At 48.2% G+C, this 24,259-nt stretch overlaps 1 protein-coding gene across 1 annotated transcript; it reads left to right on the top strand.

Moving 5' to 3' along the window:
- Positions 1-159: 159 nt before the first annotated feature.
- POFUT1 (protein O-fucosyltransferase 1) lies at positions 160-24,058 on the top strand. The gene is made up of 7 exons (XM_032858912.1): positions 160-292; positions 1,944-2,065; positions 6,673-6,855; positions 8,226-8,338; positions 17,922-18,114; positions 19,925-20,167; positions 22,609-24,058. The coding sequence occupies exons 1-7, from the start codon at positions 160-162 to the stop codon at positions 22,795-22,797; spliced, it is 1,176 nt and encodes a 391-aa protein (XP_032714803.1). The 3' UTR covers positions 22,798-24,058.
- Positions 24,059-24,259: the final 201 nt, after the last annotated feature.

The raw sequence follows: 24,259 nt of genomic DNA, 5'->3' as shown, positions 1-24,259 counted from the left end.
GGTGCCGCGGGCTCTCTATGGTCCCGCCTGCCTGCCGGCTAGAGCGGCCGGGGCGGCGCGCGGGCGGCGCGTGGGGACCGCCGGGAGCGGGGCGGACGCTCGCGCCCCTCCTCCTCTCCCCGCCTCCGCATCGCGGCGCGCTCGGGCTCCGGAGCCATCATGGGCGCCGCCGCGTGGGCATCGTCGCCCCTGCTGGTGCGCGTGTCTCTCCTGCTGCTGATTCTGCCGCTCCCGGGGCTGCCCGCAGGCTCCTGGGACCCGGCCGGTTACCTGCTCTACTGCCCATGCATGGGTAAGGCCTCCCGAGCCCTCTTCTCAAATGGGGAAACTGAGGCCCAGAGAGGAGAACGCCCTCTTCTGAGGCACCCACAGATATCTTGACATGTCCAGGAGAGAACCGCAGCGCGGGGCATGGCCTGCTCCTTGCCTCTCTGCCTCCGTTGCAACGGCCCTGAGGGGCCTCTGTGTCCAACCTTCCATTGGCAGATGAGGAAACCGAGGCCAAGAGAGGTTATGTGTCTTGTGCAAGGTCTAAGCCAGCCTAGAGTTCAGTAAATGGAGTTAGTGGGACAGGACTTAATGTCACTGACTGAGCCTTGGCTCTGGACGATTCTTTCATCGGTCAGCAAATATTTATAGGACCCCTGCTCTGTGCCCAGCCCTGTTTTCTTTTCTGGGAATACGGCAGTGGTAAGACAGAAAATACCATGCCCTTGTAGAACCTTCATTTTTAGCTGGGAAAGACAGACAATGGAAGATACAATGGGCAAAAGATACAGACAATAAAAGATAAAACATAAGTAATTATACATAATGTCTTAGAAGAGGATGAACACTATGGGAAAATAAAATAGAAAAGAGTAAGGGAGAATCTAAAAGCTGCAATTCAGATGGGATGATGGATCGTCATTGTAAAAGTCATTCCTTCTTAAAACCCTCAGACTCCAGACCCTGCTGATTTGGCCCTCTGCCCGTCATTACCACCACTCCCTCCTCCCCAGATCCCCCAGCAGCAGCCACTCTCATTCCCTCTCTATTCCTCATACATTCTCAGGCCCTGAAACCTGCTATTCCCTCTGACTGAAACACTTTCTTCCTCTTCACTCCTGCCAGGTCAACTCCTTCTCATTCTCAGGTCTCAGCTTAAATGTCACCAGAAAGGGCTTTGCTGACCTCAACACCAATCTCCACCTTACCGTTCTCTATCACCGACCTTTTTTCAGTTCTTCCTTGAAATTATCAGAATTTACCATTATATACTTGTGTACCACTATATACTTGTCTCTCTAGCTGGACTGTGAGTGCCTTTAAGGGAGAGACCTTATCCTTTTGCTGAATCCTATATTCCAGCACCAAGCAGAGACCCTGGCACATTGTGGCTTCTCAGTATTTGTGGAATGAATGAAGGGATGTCATGCTGGGGATAACAAAAATAATCAGACAGGGTTCTTGTTCCTGAGGTATTCACAGGCTGAAGTAAGAGCCAGTACAAAGGCCAGGAAGTGGGAAAGGACATTTGAGAAAAAGTGAACTATAAATAGCTCCAATCCAAGGTGGAAAGCAGAGAAGGGGATTGAGTATAGCAGGGGGGTGGCGAAGTGATTCTGGTGAATGAGGCATTGGAGTTGCCCCTTCATGCGCAGATGAGTGGAGATAGAGGTGGAAGGGCACCCCTGTATGAGAGAACAACAAGAGCAAAGGCACGGGGTCAGGATGGGAGGTGGGAAATGGCAAGGAACCTGGAACAGCTGAGGCAGTAGGGTAGGGGCCTTGAGTGTCAGACGCAGTAGGATCAGTCCAGACTTGATCCTATCCTGCCAGCTCTCCTGGTTCTCCTTGGTGTCCTGCCCCCCTGCCCCCCCGGCCCTGCAACCTTTCCAAATACTGCATGCCCCATGCCCTCAATGCCCTAGGCCTTACCTCAACCACCATATACCATCCAGGGCGCTTCGGGAACCAGGCTGATCACTTCTTGGGCTCCCTGGCTTTTGCAAAGCTGTTGAACCGCACCTTGGCTGTACCCCCTTGGATTGAGTACCAGCATCACAGGCCTCCCTTCACCAATGTGAGTACCTCCCACTGGCCTTTGCCCTTATCCATCCTACCCCAATCCTGCTTCCTCTTGACCCCAAGTCCTTCTCTGGCCTTTACCTCCTGCTCCTCTGAACCTTCCCCAATCACCCCGAACTCTCTTCCCTGGCTAACTGGCTAACTTATCCAGTGCTTTCTGTGTGCCAGGCACTGTTATGAGCACCGCAGGAGAACGAGCTCTTTTCTCCATCATCACATTCCTATGAGGAAATGGGTTTCAAGAGGTTAGGTAACTTGCTCAAAGTCACACAGCTTGTGAATAGTAGAGCTGGAACTCAAGCCCATGTCTGTCTGACTCCAGAACCTGTGATCTGAACCTAAAGGTCTATTTCCACCCCTGGTTGGGCCCACCCTCTGTTCATCCTGTTAGTCAAAGGGTGATGGGTGCTATTGTCAGTTTGAAGGAGAAACTGAGGCATAGGTTAGTTAATACTGTGTTCAAGGCCACAAGCCCAGGCAGTCTGGCTCCAGAGCTGTTTCACTCTGGAGTACCCACCATCATGGTGATACTCAACATCCTCTAATTTTTTGCTTTTTCTTTTTATCTTCCACTGACCCTCTGTGATCCCATGTCTGTCTTTGTTCACACTGTATCCCCAGGGGCCTGGCAGTAGGAACTAAACTAATGTGCTGACTTTAAAATTTTTAATAAACTTTAAAAAACTACTTTTTTTTTTTAAGATTTTATTTATTTATTTGACAGACAGAGATCACAAGTAGGCAGAGAGAGAGAGAGAGAGGAGGAAGCAGGCTCCCTGCAGAGGAGAGAGCCCGATGTGGGGCTCGATCCCAGGACCCTGGGATCATGACCTGAGCCGAAGGCAGAGGCTTTAACCCACTGAGCCACCCAGGCGCCCCAATGTGCTGATTTTTTGCACTCACTATTATAGTTTAGACACTTTTTGTCTCCTTCTGCCTTGTTTTCTTTCTCTCGCCTTGCCTTTTCAGCCAAGAATCTTTCTGAGTCTCTATTTCTTGCTTTGTATGGGTTTCTCAACCTATCCCATTAGGCTCCCCTTCCCCACTGGGACTGTTCTCACAGAGGCCACCAGGGACCTCAGAATTGCCAAATCTATAGGTCATTTTTTAGTTTTACAGCTATCCTCCCAGTGGTACCTGGGCCTGTGAGCCTCTCATCCCTACTCTCCTGTCTTCTAAGACATAGCCTTTTTCTGCTTTAGCCCTCACCACTCAGCATTTTCTTCTTTGTGCTGGAACTAGGGCTTCTCTCTCTCCACCCACTGTTTAAATATGGGTGTGCCTTGAGGCGCCTGGGTGGCTCAGTCAATTAAGTGTCCAACTTTTGATTTCAGGTAAGATCATGATCTCATGGTTGTGAGATTGAGCCCCAAGTTGGGCTCTATGCTAGGCGTGGAGTCTGCTTAAGATTCTCTCTCTCAGGGCTCCTGGGTGTCTCAGCTGGTTAAACATCTGCCTTCGACTCAGGTCATGATCCCAGGCTCCTGAGACTGAAACCTGTGACGGGCTCCTTGCTCATCAGGGAGCCTGCTTCTCCCTTTCCTCTGCCTGTTGCTCCCCCTGCTTGTGCACACTCTCTCTCTGTCAAATAAATAAATAAAATTTTAAAAAAATTTCTCTCTCTCCCTCTCCTTTTGCCCCTCCTGCTACACCCCACCCACTCCGGATATGCGCACTCACTTGAGCGCGCTCTCGCTCTCTCTCTCTCTCATAATAAATAAATAAATAAAAATAAAAAATAAATGTTTGTGTGTCTCCTCGTTCCATTTGCTTATTAGCTATGTGACCTCAGATGAGTTGTCTAGAGCCTGTCTGCCTGGGTTTCTTCGTCAGTAAACTGGAGATCGTTTATGGTCCTACCTCTTAGAATTAGATGAGCAACTCCATGAAATGTGATGAGTACAGCACCTGGCACTAAGTCAGCACTCAATAAATATTAGTTGCTATTATTACCATTATTTGCTTTGCTGTAAATTTCTGTTGAGTCTTGTGGCTTTCACTGTTCTCTGCATACCTCCCAATCTTATCTGTGACCCAGACCCTCCTCTGATCATAAGCCTGTGTTTCTAATTCCTAAGCCCTTGAGTCTACTTGGATGTCCCAGAGATACCTCAGATTCACAAAGACAGAACTGAACTTGGCATCTTTCCCTCTCAAACCTGTGTCACTGCCTATATTTCCAGCCTTAATTTATGTTACCTCCATTCACCTGGATACCAAGCCAGAAACCTAGAAGTCATCCTAATTGAAAGAAGTAATCCTTTTACTCTCTACTCCACGTTCCTTTACCTCTCCTAAGCTGTCCATGCCCTCCGTCTTCACTTGGACTTAATGCTCAAAAATACACGTTAAGTGAGTACTTGAACAAATAAAAGGACCATTGCAGTAGCCTCCTTAGTCCTCTTCCTCCCCTAAGCTTACCATCCATTTGTTCTCTCCTCTTCCACCTGAGTGATCTTTCTAAAAGTCAGATCTCTTATTATTTCTGTTTAAAATCCTTCAGCAAGAGGTACTTGGGGGTGCAGTTGGTTAAGCATCTGACTCTTGCTTTCAGCTCAGGTTGTGATCTCAAAGTCATGAGATTAAGTCCTGTATAAGGCTCTGTGCTCAACTTGGAGTCTGCTTGAGGTCCTCCCTCTCCCTCTGCCTCTTCTGCTCATGTTCTCTCTTTCTCTTCCTAAAAAGTAAATAAATAAATCTTTAAAAAAATAGGGGCGCCTGCGTGGCGCCTCTGCCTTCAACTCAGGTCATGGTCTCCGGGTCCTGGGATCGAGCCCCACGTCGGGCTCTCTGCTTGGCGGGGAGCCTGCTTCCCCCTCTCTCTCTGCCTGCCTCTCTGCCTACTTGTGATCTCTGTCTCTGTCAAATAAATAAATAAAATCTTTAAAAAAAATTAATAAAATCCGGGACGCCTGGGTGGCTCAGTTGGTTAAGCAGCTGCCTTCGGCTCAGGTCATGATCCCAGCATCCTGGGATCGAGTCCCACATCGGGCTCCTTGCTCTGCAGGGAGCCTGCTTCTCCCTCTGCCTCTGCCTGCCATTCTGTCTGCCTGTGCTCGCTCTCTCTCTCTCTCTCTCTCATAAATAAATAAAATCTTTAAAAAAAAATTAATAAAATCCCTCAGCAAGACCTTGTTGCTAATAGTTAGATTTCCCAAATTCTGTTTGTTAAAATGCCAATGGCTCATGAAGGAGTGGGGGCAATGGTTAAATCAGTTTGGGAAATTATAGTCTCAATTTCCCATCCTCCAAAATTGGTGATTCAGAATACACATTAGCATATGGAGAAGTCCTGTAGTAAAGAAATCAGCGTAAAAAGAAAAAAAAAAAAAAGTCAGCGTAACACAGCATTTCCCAGGTCTGTTTAACTCCAGAACCTTTGCATTGCAGAACTCTTTATCTACATGAACTAGTGGAATATGCTTGGGAACCCTGACCTATAGGATAAAGTCTGAATTTTTATTCCATGGTATTTATTTATTTAAGATTTTATTTATTTATTTGTCAGAGAGGGAGAGAGAGAGAGAGCACAAGCAGGAGAGAGGCAGGCAGAGGCAAAGAGAGAAGCCACCTTCCCTCTGAGCAAGGAGCCCAATGTGGGACTTGATCCCAGGACCCTGGGATCATGACCTGAGCCAAAGGCAACCGCTTAACCCACTGAGCCAGCCAGGCACCCCTATTCTATGGTGCCCTAAGAACTTTTTTTTTAAATCCAGAAAACTGTAGTAATACAATCACCGTCCATGTACCCACTAGATGTGATCATCATTTAACATTTTTTCTTCTTTTCTTCATCTTTCTTTTTTTTTTTTTAATAAAAGAAATAAAATATTATAGATGAAGTTGTGAAAAGCTAAAGTCTCACATGGCTCCCAAGGCTAGTCCCACCCTCTCCTCCCAGCCCCAGAGGCAGCCCTTGTTGTGAACTTAATGTCTTCAGTGTGACTTCTTTTGAGGTCTTTCTTGCACTTCTGCTGTGGCATTGAGCATACCTGTACCCATCTCCCAGCTCAAAGTGGAAGAGCTTCTGCAGGGAAAATACACAGAGGTAGAAGGAACATTTTAAATTCTTGGTAGATGCTGCAAGATCACATTCCAAAGTAATTGTTCCAGAATGTTCATTTCAACTACCAGCCATATGTAGCAGCCTGTTTCCCTACTTCCTTTCTAACAATTAAAGTTAAGCTTTTAAATCTTTGCTGGTCTAATAAGTGAGAAGTGTTATTTTAATGGTGACTTGCATTTTTCTAATTACTAGTGAGTTTGTACATCTTTTTAATGTATTGGCTATATGGGTTTTCTTTGCTGAGTTGTTCACTTCTGTCCTTTGCTCAGGTTTTCCCTTACATTGTTTGTCTTTTTTTCATTAGATCAGCAAGCGTTTTTGAACATAAAAGATGTCAACTATTGCTTCGTTAGTTTGCAGATCATCTCTCCCAGGCTTTTTTTCTCTTCTAGCTTTGGTGTCCTTTTCCAGAAGTTTTTCCATTGGCTTATAGTCTGAGCTCTCTAGGTCTTGGAGTATATGGTTTTAACGAATGTCTTTAAAAGAGTCACTAGGATACTGAGGAGATGCCTCTACTTTTGCACCTTTTCTTGTAGCTCCATGTGGCCTACCAGAAGTACTTCAAGCTGGAGCCCCTCCAGGCTTACCATCGCATTATCAGCCTGGAGGACTTCATGGAGAAGCTGGCACCCACTCACTGGCCCCCTGAGAGGCGGGTGGCATACTGCTTCGAGGTGGCAGCCCAGAGAAGCCCCGATAAGAAGACATGCCCCATGAAGGTAGGTCTGGGGGACCTTCTCTGCCTGTCCTATGCCCTCTAGGCCCCTGAGACACTGTGGCAGCACTATGTGGGGAAGGGCACTAGAAGGGCTTGGAGTAGAAAGATGGAGATTTAAGTCCCATTTCTGACATTCGTCATCAGTGTCAGTTGGCGCAGAGGATCTCGATTCCACTGAGCCTTTATTTCTACCTGCGAAATAAAGACAACAATCCCTGCTCCATCTCATTCATAAATATCACAAGGGCCAGCTACAAAAGTGCTTATAAACTGTAAAATGCCACAGGAGTAATAATAACTAATACTTTTTTTTTTTTTCCCCAGACTGGGAGAGAAAGTGGGGGGATGGGCAGAGGGAGAGGGAAGGGAGAGGGAATCTTAAGCAGCCTCCATGCCTAGCACAGAGCCCAGCTTGGGGCTCAGTCTCACAATCATGAGATCATGACCTGAGCCAAAATCAAGAGTCGCACGCTTAACCCACTGAGACACCCAGGCGTCCCAAATGATAACTAATACTTCTATGGGACTTACTACATGCCGGGTGCTATGCTAAGAGCTTTACACATATTAACCCACTTAATCTTCAAACTGTTCCATGAGGGAAGTACCATTAATATCCCCATTTTATAGAGAGGACACTGAGCGCAACATAGAGTTTCAATATTTTGCCCAAGGTCACATAGCAAATAAGCTTGGATTCAACCCTAGGTAATTTGGATCCATTATCCACCCTCTTAACTTGTATACTTTCCCGCCTTTCAGCAGGTAAATAAGAAACAGTCATGTTTTATCAGGAGAAATTTGTAATTTTCTGCCATTTTGGGAATAAGACAATCCCCAGTGTGTCTTTCAGTGCTTACACTGAAGTCTAGGGAGGATAGTTGAAAGAGCCATGAAATTTGAGAACGGAGGCTTGGCTTGTAGCCACGACACTGTCCTCACTTGCTGTGTGACCTTGGACAAGGGTCTTAGCCTGTCTGGGGCCTGGTTTCCATTTTGAAAATAAGGGCATTGTGTTAGCTGGTCCTGAAAGTCTCTAAAGGTCTAGTCCAAGATCTAAAGCCCAAATTCAAGATACACTCCTTCCTCTACCCCGACCAGTGCTGCAGGGTCAGTGGAATGTGGCATGTCAGTAGAAGAGACTCCTTTAGGCACTGTGAGGAACATTTGAAGGAAACCAACTGGAGGCTGAACTGCTCTCCTCAGTCCCCAGCTCAGGATTTATAAAGTGACATTCCTATTGGGCCATCCTATGAGGTGTTTCAACCGAAGTCTAGTCGACCAGGGTTCCCCCACCCACAATTCCTTGGCCTTATCCCGAGAAGGCTTTCCCTCCTTCTCAGTAAGTCTTTGATCTCTCTCTTTCTGCAGGAAGGAAATCCCTTTGGCCCATTTTGGGATCAGTTTCATGTGAGTTTCAACAAGTCTGAGCTTTTTTCTGGCATTTCCTTCAGTGCCTCCTACAAAGACCAGTGGATCCAAAGGTACTTGGAGGGGACAATGTTGCTGGGTTTAGGGGAGGGGCACGGGGCCCCTAAAAAGGCAGCACCCTCCTGGCCTTCTCCCTGCACCACTCTCCCCCTGCGCCACACCCTGATGTTTGAGAACAAAGGTACAGCCATTCTGTCTGTTGAACTTGGGATCCTGTGTGATCTTTTCCCATCTCAACGCCTGACACGGTTAGACGTTGATCTGCCACAAGGTTGAGCAAGAGTTTATCAGCCGATAAAGGATGTCATAAAAAGAATATGGTGCAGTCACACGGGTGTCGATTTCCTCCTCTGGGCGTGAGAATCACTCCCCTGTTACCTTCCTCTTCACAAGGTGAAAATTGGAAGCAGCTTCTTGAGAAAAGCCACTTTGGGTACAGACTGAGAAGTGATGTCATCCTGATAATAATTGGATGTGCTTTATTAATTGCACTCCAGTAAGCCCTATTAAAAAAAATAGGTTAGCAGGGCACAGGCACAGGCTGTGAAATATTTATAGGGCGTCTGTCACATATGAGACATAGTGCTCAAAGGCCAGAGGTGATACATAAAAATGAGGAAGATCCAGCTTCAGCCTTCAGGGAGCCACAGGCTAGTTATAATGATGCTAACGAACAGAGTGCTTTCTCCTTGATGCTATAGCCTGGCAAGAACGAACGTGGGCTTAAAAGTCAGACTTGGGTTCAGGGCTGTGAGGAACGTAGGAATTCATACGTGGTCATAGGCTTGGCATTCTATAGACCAAGGGTAGACTGAGGTAGAGAAAGGAGTCTTTGCTTAGGATCAGACAGACCTGGGCTCGGACTCAGCCCTGTCCCTCTCACTCAGGAGACCCTGAACAGCCTCTCCAGCTGTCTGGCCTGAATCCCCTCATGGTTGACTGGAAGGAGCCCTGTGGCATCTGCCTCCTAGGGGATAGAGTACATGGTTCATAGTAGGGGGCCAACGAATATTAGCTGTTAATATGATTATTCACATGCTTTATTTCATATAAAGAGGAACTTTGAGAAACTCCATGAAGTGGGTCTTATGATTGATTTCCATTTGGCAGGTGAGGAAACAGTTCAGTGAGATAAGATAACTTGCCCAGGGTCATCCAGCTATTGAGAGGGCATCTGCAGGCCAAATGTAACTCTTTAATGTGTAATAAAGCTGCTGTTTATTTAGTGCCTACTGTGTACCAAACACCGTTCTAAGCTTTCATTTCACTACGTAAGTCTTCTAAGGTGATAACTCACTGGATCCTTCCACCAGTCTGTGCGACAGGAGTTACTATTGTCTGTGCTTTACACGTAGGGAAATTGAACAAAGAGGAGTGAAGTCTCTTGCCCAAGGTCACACAGCTTGAAGTGGCAAAGCTAGGATTTGAACCCAGGCAGTCTGATTCTGGAGCACCCATTCTTTTTTTTTTTTTTTTTGAAGATTTTATTTTATTTATTTATTTATTTATTTATTTAACAGCGATCACAAGTAGGCAGAGAGGCAGGCAGAGAGAGAGGAAGGGAAACAGGCTCCCTGCTGAGCAGAGAGCTGATGCAGGGCTTGACCCCAGGACCCTGGGATCATGACCTGAGCCGAAGGCAGAGGCTTTAACCCACTGAGCCACCCAGGCGCCCCAGGAGCACCCATTCTTAATCACCTTGGAGTAGCTGTGCCAGTAACAGCTGCCAATTCCCCTTTGGGATTCCTGAACTAATTCGGGAGCTACTGAGGATACTCAGTCAAGGTGGGTTCTACTCGTCCCTCATGGCTGATCTCAGAGGGGCATTTCCGTTTGATCACCTCCTTGTTTTCAGAAGCTGTGGTGCCTGCCATGAAGGACGTAAACAGGTGATGTGTGACTGGAGGGTTGAGACCTTGTCTTGGTCAGCTCCGGCTGCTATAACAAAATAGCACAGCCTGAAGGCTCAAACAACACGCTTATTTCTTGTGCATCTGGAGGCTGGGAAGTCCGAGATCAGGGTGCCACCATGGTTGGATTCTGGTGGTTTTTGCTTGCTGCCTTTATGCTGTGCCCTCACATGTTGGAGAGAGAGTAGGCTCACTTACAAAGCACTAATCTCATCATGGGGGCTCTACCCTTATGATTTCAACTAAACTTTATTGCCTCCCAAATGCCCTACCTCCTAATATCATCACTTTGGGGATTGGGACCTCAACTATGAATCGGAGGGCTGAGGCAGGGGTGGGACACAAACATTCAGTCCATGGGAGACCTGAAGAGAAGGAGCCATCCGTGGGAAAAACTGGAGGGAAGGGTAGTTCTTCCTGGAGGGGACATGGAGCACAGAGGCTCTGGAACAGGCTTGGTGTGATGGAGGGGCCGACAGAAGGCCAGTGTGGCTGGTGTAGAGTGAGCGAGGAGGAGAGTGGGGACCGTTCCATCGTCTGTTACTGCATAATAAGCCAGTTTGGGAGTAGTTCCCCAGCAGCAGGCAGTTATTTCCGAGTTGCCTAGGTTGGTGGTGCTCAGTGAGGCAGTCCTTCCGGGTTTTGGTTCTCCCTCTTCTTTCCGAATCCCAACTGTGCAGTTTCCATCCATGTTAAGCATCTCCTTTCTTGGTATAAATACCCTTTAGAACCCACCACAGATTTGGTGGGAGATTTTTAAATTTTTAATAAAGAAGAGAATTACAGGGGCTCCTGGGTGGCTCAGTTGGTTGGGTGACTGCCTTCAGCTCAGGTTATGGTCCCAGGGTCCTGGGATTGAGTCCCGCAACGGGGCTCCCGGCTCCATGGGGAGTCTGCTTCTCCCTTTGACCCTCTCCTCTCTCATGCTCTCTCTCACTCTCTCTCAGATAAATAAATCTTTAAAAAAAAAAAAAAGGATTACATTTACTCGTAATCCTTTCCCCCCCTTCAAAAAACACTCTTAGCAGCTTGGTGTATGTACTTCGATCCTCCACATACTTTTATACACACCTGTACACCTGTACAGATTAGCTTAATGTGAAACTACTGGGTTTGGTTTGTGATCGAGTATTACTTAACTGTCTCTTCTGAGGAGGAATTAATATCATATTTACCAGATTAGAAAATACTGCTGGCAGGATCAGTTCTAAACATAAACACAAGATTTCAAAAAGTGGTTACCGGGGTGTGTGTGTGTGATTTTGTGACCACTGTTTTAAGCGTACATTCGGTCCCATTAAGGACTGTGCCATGTTGTGTGCAGCAGTCACCACCTTCCATCTCCAGAACGTTTTCATCACTCCAGACAGAAGGTTTTTACCCATTAAACAGCTTCTCCCCGTTCTCCCACACCCCCCGCTCCATCCCTCTATTCAACTTTTCTGTCTCTGATTTCTGTCTCTGCCTATTCTAGGTCTCATATAAGTGGAGGGATATGATATTCGTCTTTCTGTATCTGGCTTATTTCACTTAGCATACTGTCTTCCGGTCTTATCTGCATTGTGCTGTGTATCAAAATTTTAGTCCTTCTGAGGCTGAATAGTTCATTATGTGCACAGACCACATTTTGTTTAGCTATTCATCTGTTGATGGACACTTGGGTTAGCTGGGCACTTCTTGCTTTTGGTCTGATGTGGTCGCAGTCAGCTGTCAGCGGAGGCTGGAGTCCGGAAGCCCAGCTGGGCTGCATGTCCAAGAGAGCTCGCTCATGGCTAGCCGGTAATGCTGGCTGTCCTCGGGGAGCTCAGCTAGGGCAGTTGGTTGATGTGAGTACACTCGGCCTCTCCATGTGGCTTGGACTTCTGACAGCATCATATCAGCCAAGTTCTGAGAGGGTACAACCAGGGAATGAATGTTTCCAGAGATGGGAAGTAGACACTGCTGGCCCCTAGAACCTGGGCCTGGTGACTGGGACAGAGTCACTTCTGCTTCATACAGTTGGGAGGGAACATAGAGCCCATCTAACAAGGGGAGATTTGAAGAATTAATCTTTTACACAGGTGTGGAGCTTGGAGAAGTGGCAGGGGTCAGACCACACGGGGCTCTGTAGGCCCTGTAGGCCCTGATAAGCAACCTGAGTGCTTTGTAGGAGGGAGGTGGAGATCGTATATATTCTAAACATTTTCTAAAATAGTGGACACTCGCTTGTTGTAGAAAGGTGTCCTCTGGGGGCAGGGGTATGGGCATAGGGAGAGTGGCATTGGAAAGGGCCAGGCTCTTCCCTGGCTCACTGTGGGACGAGGTATATTGCTTCCCTTCTCTGGCCAGCGTTCCATCTCTAAAATGAAGAGGGTGACCAAGGTCTGTGGTTTCTGTACTGTTCCTCAGTTCTTGACAAGGGCCTCTAGTGCCATGAGGCTGGCAACGCAGGGCCAGCTTGGAGGGGCTCAGGTTCCTTCCCACCACCTTTAACCAGTAATCCTCTTGTATGTCAACAAAATGTTTGGATGGCCACAGGTCTAGGTATACCAGCTTACTTTAAGCTACATGTTACAGAAAACCCCCAAATAGTAGCAGATTAAGAAGATAGAAATGTATTGTTTTCTTAAAGAGGAGAAGTACTGGGTCTGCAACCCGCTCCTGGATGGCAGCTCTGTTGTGTGGTCAGGGCTCAGGATCCCTGCCCTGCCCAGCCGTCCCAGTACCAGCTTTTATCTTCAGTGTCCTCTCATAGGACTGATGAAACTTTAGCCATTATAACCTTGCCCCAGTCAGCTAGAAGGAAAAAAGGGCAGAAGGGGGGCACAGCCTCCCCTTTTTAAGGAACCTTTCTAGAAGTCCCATATAACCCTCTTGCATCTCGTTGGCTAGTTCCTAGACACATGGTCGCCATACCTTAACTGCAAGAGGTACATAGAAATCTCTTTCTTTGGGGGCTGCCATGTGTCCAGCTAATTCCAGGAGAAGGGGATAAAGAGGCATTTCTTCCCCACTTAGGTGACTTCTAAGAATACTTCTAGCTCTGCTGCTTCTGAGTCTGTGAATACCCTGGCAGAGGTTTAATTCAGTAGATACTGATCACACATCAAATGTTGAAAGGCCATGGGTCGTCATGCTGAACCATTCTCGTGGCATGAAGTTAGGTGGAGCTCTTAGGAAATCCTGACTATTGCCATCATCATTGTCCTACTGCATGAAACCCACTGCAAGTCTTTAGAAATTCAACTTCATGCTTTACAGACTTGGACACGTTGACCGTGTTCGCTTCCTTCAAAGTTCTCCATTTTGCACGAGTAAGCACAGCAGCGCTGCAGCGGGCACGCCCCTTTCTTCACACCCAGCCCTAACACCTCGTTCTACAGACACTTCTCAGCCCTCCAAGGCCAGCTGCCACTCTCAGGCCTCGGCTCCTACGGGAGGGCTCCCTGTCCCACTTCTCCTTTGCTGCTTTCTGCCCACTGATGCGCTCCACAGCCATCTCCCCTGCTCCACCGCCAGCCCTTATCGTTACGGAGCTCCCAGGCTGCAGCCTTCCTCAGAGGCCATAAACAAGTGACATGTAATTGGCAGGGCTGGGACCAGACTGAGACCCGAAGTTTGAGGAGCCATTCCTGCAAAGAGTGGGAGAGAAAGGTAGTCCTTCCTGACAGGGACATTGAGACAAGGGCCTGCCTCCTTCATGTCCCTGCATCCTTTGCACTCAGTGTGGTGTTCACGCACTGCCCCACATGTGTGCTCTGGGCGCATGAGCAGATGCTGTGTATAGAGAAACCTCAGCTGGGCAGAGGCATCTCAGTAGTTGAGGGGTGGAGGGGAAGAACCCCAGAGGTTCACTGCACCCAGCAGCAAGGGTACATGCCTTTTTCAACTGGACATTGACCAGGCTAAGGGCCTGACCTAGGGTGCTCAGGGGCGGATGGAACTGCTGAGGCTTTCTTTCCAAACAACACCCTTAGTACTCCCTTTCTTTCCAAACAGCCAGCCCTCTCCTCTCTCATTGGGAGTACATAAACACATCGGTCTGGACCTCCTGATGCTCATCAGGTCTGAGCTGATGTCCCAGTGGGGCAGCCACGTACTGATCCGGATATAGGGAGAGGGGATGGACATTCCGAATCTAGAATTCACCACGGGTTAACTGCAGGTTCTCTCCAAGAGGTCAGAGAGCGCACAGTTCCCGATTTGTCCTAGCGGTTGCACCACCCGGGAGATCACAAACTCTGGCTTTCTCCTTTAAAAATCTTCTGAGGTGACATCGGAAAGGAGTTTGGCTGAGGGCCCAGTGGTAGGTGTTCAGCTCATATGCGCTGCTTCTTCTGCTGACCCCTGACAACCTGGCCTGGTGTTTCTGGTAAGACCCATGAATGCTGCTCATTCCCTCAACCATTCATTCTAAAAGTATTGATTGTACCCACTGTGTGTTGAGGCCTGTGCTGGGGCTACAGATCAGAAACAGAGAGTGCAGACTCTGCTTTTGAGGGTCTCACTGATGGCGGTGGGGGAGTTGGGAGTGAGGGACATAGTTAAGAACACCAGGTTCCAGAGCATACTGCCTGGTTTCAAATCCCAGCTCCACCAATTCCTGGTTGCATGACCTTTCTGTGCCTCCGTTTCCTCATCTGTGAAAGGAGAATAACAATAGTGCTTACCTCACCGGGCTCCTGTGAGAACCAAATGCGTTCACACACGTAAAGCAAGCAGAACGTTGCCGGTCACGTAATAAGGCTCGATACGTGATTCCCATACGTGTACATATAAGATTATTGTAATGAAACGAGTGTCATGCAGAGCCAGGATGTCAGCGAGCACTTGCTTGTTGCTTCCTTGACACAAGCCCTGGACCAGTGTGTGTGTGAACTGTGGTGAGTGGAACGGCCCAGGCTCCTACCCTTGTGCGCTGATGGTGGAGCAGGGGAGATGGCTGTGGAGCGCATCGGTGGGCAGAAGGCAGCAAAGGAGAAGTGGGACAGGGAGCCCTCCCGTAGGAGCCGGGGCTTGGGAGTGGCAGCTGGTCTTGGAGGGTTGGGAGGTGTCTGTAGAATGAGGGTTTAGGCTGGGTGTGAAGAAAGGGGCATGCCCACTGCAGCACTGCTGTGCTTACTCGTGCAAAATGGGAAACTTAGAAGCTAACATGGTCAACGTGTCCAAGTCTGTAAAGCATGAAGTTGAATTTCTAAAGACTTGGAGTGGGTTTCGTGCAGTGGGACAATGATGGTGATAGTGATAGAATTTCTTAAGAGCTTTCTCTGTGCCGAGTACTGTTCTAAAGTCTTTGCCTGATTAATCCGTATAATCTTCTCAAGAGTCCTGCGAGTCAGGAGCTATTATTAGCTCTGCTATACAGATAAGGGAACTGCCACACAGAATGGGCACGTCACCTGTCCAAGTTAGCAGGTGCCATAGTCAACACGAGCACAAGGCCGTCTGGCTCGGTAGCCTGGGCCTGTGCCATTACAGTGTGTGAAAAGCACACAGAATAATACCTTTTTGTATAAATAGTAAAAGTGTAGTCATGTATAAAGCCACCGTATCTTCTGGGAGGAGGAAGTAAAGGAGGGAAAGATGACAAGATAGACCTTTTATTTCAGTGTCTCTTTTTTAAAAAATCTGAGACCCAGCAAAGCATTAATATCTGCTAATTTGCGTCATAGGTATGTGGGTTGTAAAGTTATTGTATTTTTCTGTATGCTTTGAGATATTTAACAGCTTTTCATTGAAATTTTTATTGAGGTAATTGTAGATTCACATGTTGTAAGAAATAATACAAAGACAAAAAAAAAAGAAAGAAAGAAAAGGAAGGAAGGAAAGAAGAAAGGAAGGGAAAAAGAAAGAAGGAAAGAAAGGAAGCAAAGAGATTCCCAGATACCCTTTACCCAGTTTTGCCCACTGCTGGCATTTTGCAAAACTGTAGTACAGCATCACAACCAGAATGTTGACACTGATACAATCCATCCATCGTATTCAGATTGTCCTAGTTTTATTTGTACTCACTTCTGCATGTGCGCGTGCGTGTGTGTGTAGTTCTGTTCAATTTTACGCACATGTAGGCTTGTGTAATCACGACAGTCAAAATACCCAAACAGTTCTAACTTCACGAGGATTCTCTGTGACCAAGATGTGACTACACCCATGTCCTTAACGATGCGTGTGCACACACCACAGGCACACACCCCCCTGATAACCACTAACCTCTTCTCCACTTCTGTCCTCTTCTCCATTATGTCATTTCAGAAATGTTACATAAACGCAATCACACAGTATGTAAGATTGAGGGCTTGGCCTCTCTCTCTCTCTGCATAGCTCCCTTGAGGGCCATCCCACATTGTCACCTGTCTCAGTGGTTTGTTCCTTGCTACTCCCGTGTCACATTCCATGCGGGGATGCGCCATGGTTTGGTTAGCTAGTCACTTCTTGGACGTTAGAGCTGTTTCCATTTTGGAGCTATCATGAGCAAAGCTGCTATGAACGAACGTTCGTCTCCTGGTTCATGTGTGAATATGGGTTTTCATTGGTTTGGGATAAATGTCCAAGAGGACAATTGCCGGGGCATATGGTAACTGCATTCTGGTTTTACAAGAAACTGCCAAACCGTTTTCCAGAGTGGCTGTGCTGATTTCACAATTTTTTTTTTAAAGATTTTATTTATTTATTTGACAAAGGGAGATCACAAGTAGACAGGCAGGCAGAGAGGGAGAGAGGGAAGCAGGCTCCCCGCCGAGCAGAGAGCCCGACGCAGGACTCGATCCCAGGACCCTGAGATCATGACCCTAGCCGAAGGCAGTGGCTTAACCCACTGAGACACCCAGGCGCCCCTGATTTCACAATTTCCCAGACAGAGGGAAGGCAGTCCAGGTCAAGGCAAGAAGCATACAGAGATCTGGAGCTTGAAAGTGCGTTCGAGTTGATGGAACCATCAGGATGTTTCGTGTTGCTAGGACAGACTCTGGATTTAGCTGAAGAGGGAGCATGGGCTCTCTCCTCACTCATTCGCTCAGCAAATATTCACTGAGCTCTGACATCTGCCAGACACTGTCCTAGGCTCATAGAGGCTCTGCTTTCAGAAGACTGTGTCCTACAGAAAAGACAGGAGAAGATAATTGCAAAGTGCATAGTGTGCAAGGGGGAAGGAGAGCCTTCGGGAGGGTACGACAGGGGCGTCCGCAGATGGCAGATGCTTTTCATGAGAACAGCGACCATGCCTGTCTTGTTCTCACCTGGGCCCCAGCACACAGTAGGCAGTCAACCAATATATGTTAAATGTTGAGTGAATGGCCTCACCCAGTGCGTACACCTTCCCTGTGAGCGTGATCTGTCCACGGCCCTCTGGAAGCTGTGGCATGTCCCGGTCCCGCCATGTGGGTAAAAGGGCAGAGGCGCGGTCCAGACACCCCACCCCGGAGTGAATTACCACACCACAGACTGGAAACCAGCATGACATACAAAAGGTTGGAATGCTCTACTGTAAATTTTTAATTGTTAAGCAAGCAAAGAGGGTTGTAAATTCCGTGCGGCGGGACAGTATTGTATATGGTGCCTGTTGTCGCTGCCATGGTTCCTTATCAGCCTGTTGGGGTTTCTCAGCCTCTCGTGCTTCTTGCACGTTAGAGGGGCCCCTCTGCAGGGTCTGTGGGGCATGGTGCAACACCATCCTTTGTCCTGTGGGGGCGGCGGCCAGGCTGTCTGTGTGTCCTCTGTCTAACTTCCCCTCATTCCGTCTCATGCCTAGATTTTCTGCAAAGGAACATCCAGTGCTGGCCCTGCCAGGGGCCCCGGCCCAGTTCCCTGTCCTGGAGGAGCACAGGCCACTCCAGAAATACATGGTGTGGTCAGATGAGATGGTGAGGACGGGAGAGGCCCACATCCGCACCCACCTCATCCGACCCTACGTGGGCATTCATCTGCGCATTGGCTCTGACTGGGTAATTTCTCCCTTCCTCTCAGGGCTGGTTTGGACGTGTCCCTGATTAGGGCCCATGCCTGTGGGTGTTGAACCCTGAACCCACTGTATCGAGTCCCAGCCAGGGCAGAGAGGTCTCACTTAGCCAAGTCCACAGGGCTATGTTCCACGATCCCGCCTTAGACACATCAGAAATGCGGCTCCAAAGTGCTTGCTTGCCAGCCCTCATTTTAACAATTGCCATTTTTGTCCTTATTTTGCAGATGGATAAATAAATATCAGGCTAGTCTTCAAGTCAGGCAGCCAGCCAGAGAGAGACCCACAGCCCAGGAGTCCTGTGGTCCAGCTCAGTGTTTAGCCAGTAGACTCTTTGTTGAAAAACAGGCTCTGGAGATTGGGTGGGGCCCCCAAGAACTGAAGATGTCATCCTCCAAATTTGGAGGCTGCTTAAATGTGCAGAAACCTCATCAGATTATCTTTTGTGTAAAAATAACAGAACTGTAGACAGTCTCCTTAATTTACATAAGAAGATGTATGTATGTGTGTATGTTAGAAATGCTCATCGTTGAAGACTTGAAAAATACTGCAAAGGATAGAAATTAGATCAAAATCCACTCAGAGTCAATCGAGGAGGTATGGTTGACCCTTGAACAACATGGGTTTAGATGGCGTGGGCCCCTGAACATGCCGATGAGGTTTTACAGGAGGTGCTGTACGTGGGTTTTCTTTTCCTTATGACTTTCTTAGTAACTTTCTCTTGTTTCTAGATTTCTTTATTGTAAAAATACAGTATGTGATACATGTAATATATAAAATATGTGTTTATCAACTCTTTATGTTATCAGTAAGGCTTTTTGGTCTACAGTAGGCTGTTAGTAGCTAAGTTTGGGGGAAGTCAAAAATTATACACAGGGTTTTGACTGCACGGGGTAGGGGATGGTAGCCCCTAGGCCCTGTGTTGTTCAAGGGTCAACTGTAGTCACACGTTTATGCACTTGACTCCCTCCCTGCCCTCCTTCCATAAAGAAAAGGAGCGAGGCTCAGTATATCTGGGCCCAGACTATCTCATGAGTGGTCTCAGCTAAACCTTTAAGAAACAGTTTTCCATGTATACATGCTAAGAACATAAAAAGATATAAGGTGCTGTTTTTAATAAAGCTAGCAGAACACTAAACCAAACATGGATAAGGTCAGTTCAGAAGAGTAGAGCTCTTTCTCACAAACATAGATGCACAGATGCAAGTAAATTCCGGTAACATATTAAAGAGCATATGATACAAGTAAACTTCATAACTGGAATGCAACGAAATTCACTATACTAGCACCCAAAGAGGAAAAATCGTATAATCATCTCAGTAGAGGCCAAGAAAGCATTTGATAAACACTCATTCATGATAAAAAAAAAAAAAAAAAGGGCAACCTCTTAACCAACTGGGAATGGAGGGGACCCACCTTAACCTGATAAAGCCTATCTCTCCAAAACCCACAGCAAACATGCACTTCATTGGAACTATCAGAAGTGTTCCCACTGAAGTCAGAAATCAGATAAGGCTGCCTATTATCACCACCGCGGTTCAGAACTCTACTGGAGGTCCCAGATAATACAGTAAGATGAAGAAAAAAATATTTTGTAGAAAGCCGGTATGCCACTACACAGAGACAGCCACTGTTACTGTCTTGATGTATTTCCCTCTTCCCTCAATACTTTTTTTAAAAACATAGTTGATCTTCTGTATAGCCTTCTGATCTTCTGTATAGCCACTCAGTGGCTCTTGCTTCTGGGGTCCCGGCCCCGCTGCCGTTTTTAACCCTGTCCCCCTGCAACCCTGCAGAAGAATGCCTGCGCCATGCTGAAGGATGGGACTGCGGGCTCGCATTTCATGGCCTCCCCACAGTGCGTGGGCTACAGCCGCAGCACGGCTGCCCCTCTCACCGTGACCATGTGCTTCCCTGACCTGAAGGAAATCAGACGGGCTGTGAAGCTCTGGGTGGACACGCTGAATGCCCAGTCGGTCTACATCGCCACGGATTCCGAGAGTTACATGCCCGAGATCCAAGAGCTCTTTAAAGAGAAGGTGTGTATGGCCCCAATGGGGGTGTAAGGGGAAGGGAATTGAAGAAAGCTCCAGGGTGGTCCCACCACTCCCTCTACATGCTTCATGTCCTCCCGACTTAGATGTCCGCCTCTGCTCTGGTTCCTATCCTTCCTTCAAACCCCGGCCCAAACAACTTGGCACCTTCTCTCCAGATTTCCCTGTACTCTTGTAGCCAGTATGTCCCTTCTAGAACCATCACAGGATTTTATCACATCTGCTCTGGAGGCATTGTCGAGTCTGTGTGAGGCCAGAAACACGGCCTTCTTCCCAAGAGCTGTGGCTCCTTAAAGGCAGAGTCCAAGACTCACTCACTGTCTGTTCCTCAGCACCTGGGGGCCTTGCCTACACCAATGTCTAGGACCGCGCCTACCATGGTAGATGCTCAGCAACTCGAATAAGCACGTAAAGAGTGGGCCCTCGGGAGAAATCCAGCGTAGCAGAGAGATTAAGGGCCTGGACTCGGGAGCCGGAGAACATGGGCGCTACTCACTGTGCCATCTTGTGCAAGTTACTTTACCTCTCTGTGCTTCTGTTCCCTTTTCTGTAAAGTGGGACTGAGAGCAGTCCTCTCTCACTGGGCGGTTGTGAAGATCAGATATGAAGAAACTAAAACAGTTTCAGGACAAAGCAAGTCCTCAATAATGTTAGTGGTTACTGATAGTAGGAGTCAGTGACTGACGAATAAAGGGAAGGCTCTTTGTGCTTAGTAAGTGCTCAAGGAAGTGGCAAATAGTATATATTCAGTGTGTGAATAACGAGTGGATGTGTTTGGTACCGTATCAGTGGAGGGTAGGTAATAAGTAAGTATGTGTCAATGAAATGACTGAATTAATGGTAAGCATTCAGTAAGATTTCATGGGTGAATGAAAGCCCTAAATGCTTGCACAGACCGTAAAAGGGTTGTTTTCTAGCAGTGAGAACCCATGGCTTTATGTGAGGGGCCCTGTTCTCCCTTTACCCCAGACACAGGCTGGAAGCCCTGACTTGGAGAGAAGGTGCTGACGCCGAGCATCCCGGCTGGCCTCCCTCCCACCCACTCTGTAGAAGACCCTCAGAGCCGGGAGCCCTCGGGGCTCCTCCAACCCAACCCCTGCATAATCTAGTTGAGGAAACCAAACTCCCGAGAAGGGATAGAATTTACCCAAGAGGTCTCAGAGCTAATTATAGTGGGCATGACACAGAGCGGGTAAGTTTCAGAGAGTAGGTGGAATTGCTCGGGGATTTTGGCCGTGATTAAACTAGTATTATTTCTTTGCTACCATCCACATAGCAAGATGATGATTTTTGTTACATCAGAAATCTCTGTGTGACAGCAAAGCACTTTCAGCCCCAGCTCTGCCCACACCCCCACCTCTGTACTAAGTTGAAGCATTTGGAGAGTCCCAGGGAGTTTTTTTTGTGAGTTTTTAGAGTTGATATATTTGTTACACCTTGAGCCTCTTACCATTTTCTCTTTCCTTTTCCTGTGCCACGTTCTTGCCTTTCCCCACTCCTCAGCCCCTTTCTTCATGGGCTCAGAGCCTATCGTTGCTCCTCATTTAAGCTGGGGCCCTGCCAAGCTGGAGATACTGATAAGTAAGATGTGGTCTTGCCCTGTACAGCTCCCAGTCTAGACTCAGGAAAAGAGACTTTGCACAGAACTCTAATATATGCTGCATGAGAGGTCCAGGAGCTCACGTAGGGGCAGAGGCTCACTCATTCACTTGTCCAGTCAGTGGATGTTTATTCAGGCTGGTCCCAGCCAGCAGTGACCAGAAGACTGCCACACCCCTAACCCCATCAGATGCAGGAGACGGATCTTAATCAGAGTAGAAACTACAAACTGAGATGTGTGCTCCAAAGTAAAGGAAGGTGGTTCTGGGAGAATGTAGAGCATAGGACTCTGCCCTAGATCAGGGTCCACAGAGGTGAGACTGGGGCTGCAGAGTGAGGGTTAAGTAAGAATTAACCAGACAAAAAGATGAGCACTCCAAACAGAGGGAGAGTACATGCAAAGGTCCTGAGGCAGGAGGGAGCCTGGTGGGTAGTGGTGAGAATAAGAGGTGGAGAGGTGACTTGAACAGGGCTTTGTAGGCCCCATTCAAGATTTGTCATCTTCATGTGAAGAGCAGTAGGGCACCATTTAAGAGGCCTCCTGGATGGCTCAGTGGTTTGAGCATCTGCCTTTGGCTCAGGTCATGAGTTCATGTCTTTCTTTGACTCAGCGATCCCCATGTGCTTCTCCCTCTCCCTCTGCCTCTTCCTAGCTGCTGGACAATACTGCTGCCAGAATGCCCGACCCCAGGTCTCAATCCTCTCTGCCCCACTTTTTGTGTGTGTCCTTTCCACTCAGGGGAAGAAAGCTGAGGGAGGGTATGGCTGCAGGCCTTGGCCGAACTGGTCAGCTCCCTGGTGAAAAACTTCTGCCCTTCCTCCTGCAGGTAAAAGTGGTAAGCCTGAAGCCTGAAGTGGCCCAGATCGACCTGTACATCCTTGGCCAAGCTGACCACTTTATTGGCAACTGTGTCTCCTCCTTCACTGCCTTTGTGAAGCGGGAACGGGACCTCCAGGGGAAGCCATCCTCTTTCTTCGGCATGGACAAGCCCCCTCAGCTGCGGGATGAGTTCTGATCCTGGCTGGAGGACATAACCAGTCTGAGCTGGTCCCGCTTGCCAGGCCTCACAGCCAGCAGTGCTCCCAGCACTGATTCCCAAGAGTACAAGCTCTTCTGCTCTCCTGCCAGAGACAGAAAAGCACCCAGGACTTCTGGAGGAGGACTCCATCTCCCAGGGCACAGGGCTTTCAGGTTTCTGGAGCCAGAGCATCTCTACTCCCCGTGTGCCTCCTGCTGTTTCTCCTGGGAATTTCGCACACTGGCAAAGCAGTCCAACCTCTGTCTTTTGGTCTGCCCTGCTCTGAACAGCCTGGGGGGGCTAATCTCTTCAGTGATTTTTTTATAGAGAGAGCAACAGAGATTTTTATAGTTTTAATATGAGATCATGATTACCCAAGAACTCTCCCTCATTTTTAAAAATCAGTGAAGTTCATTAACGTAGATACCTAAAGTGACCTTGAATGAGTATGAAGCCAGGGGTGGAGTGGTTGTATTGATCCTTTTTCCAAATGACCCAAAGTAGCCCTTAGACCAGGCCAGAGCCACCCCTACTGCTTGGCCAGAGCCATTGTCAACCCATCTTCCGAGGCCATTTCCAGGGTTTGGGGCATGAGCGCGCATCTCCATTGTGAACACTATGCAAATGGAAGTTATCGATCAGGCTGCTGTGCAGTGCTGTGCAGACACAGTGCTGCTCACACACCATGTTCCAAGCAAGGAGCAAGTGCCATCGAGCCAGACCATCATGGTGTTGCTGTCAGAGTCTCCTAGTGATTGGTGCCTGCCACAAACCTGGCTCCATCGAGATCTTGGAGCACCCAGGGGCCAGGGCTGGTTGGCCTGGCTGGATGGCCTGGCAGCATCCTTCTGAAGCCTGCCTCTCCCCTTTTATCTGTCTTCCACAGGGCCTGGTTGTAGAATTTTGCCATTAAGTTGCTATCCAAGACCTGTCCATTGAGCCTCCCTCCTGGGGCTGGAGCCCTCAGGCTGTATTCTCACCAGGGCCTGTTGGCTAAGCCTCTGACCAGGCGGGAGATGCCCCTGACCCAGAAGCCATCAGATTCCCAGTCTGCCCCTTCCCATCCAGGGGAATCTCTGCCAACCCCATGAGGCTTAAGGTATTAAGTTGTGAGTTTCTCTGTTTCTCAGGTGCCGGAGTTGTGATAATCTATGACTCCCAAGACTGTGTGGTGTTTTGGCCTTGTGGTTCTAAAATTCACGCCTAACACCTGCTGGTCTCTTCCTCACCACGTGACTTCCCTTGGCCTTCAGTCCTAGAAAGGGGCCTAGAAAGGTGGAGGAAACTGATGTGAGCCAGGCCCAGAGGTCCATGCAGGGCCTCCCCCTCGGGTTCCCTTTGGGAAGAAACACTGTCTCTGTCAAGGCAGAGTAGGCTAGAGGTGGCAGAGCAACAAGGATCTCAAACACTAAAGGTGGCATTTGCTCCTCAGAGCTGCTGCCCAACTGGAAACGGAGAA

This window comes from Lontra canadensis, unplaced genomic scaffold (genome assembly GCF_010015895.1).
Source record: "Lontra canadensis isolate GAN:19392208 unplaced genomic scaffold, GSC_riverotter_1.0 scaffold16, whole genome shotgun sequence".
In the NCBI taxonomy this organism is placed as follows: domain Eukaryota; kingdom Metazoa; phylum Chordata; class Mammalia; order Carnivora; family Mustelidae; genus Lontra; species Lontra canadensis.
This window is presented reverse-complemented; position numbering and strand designations above follow the sequence as displayed.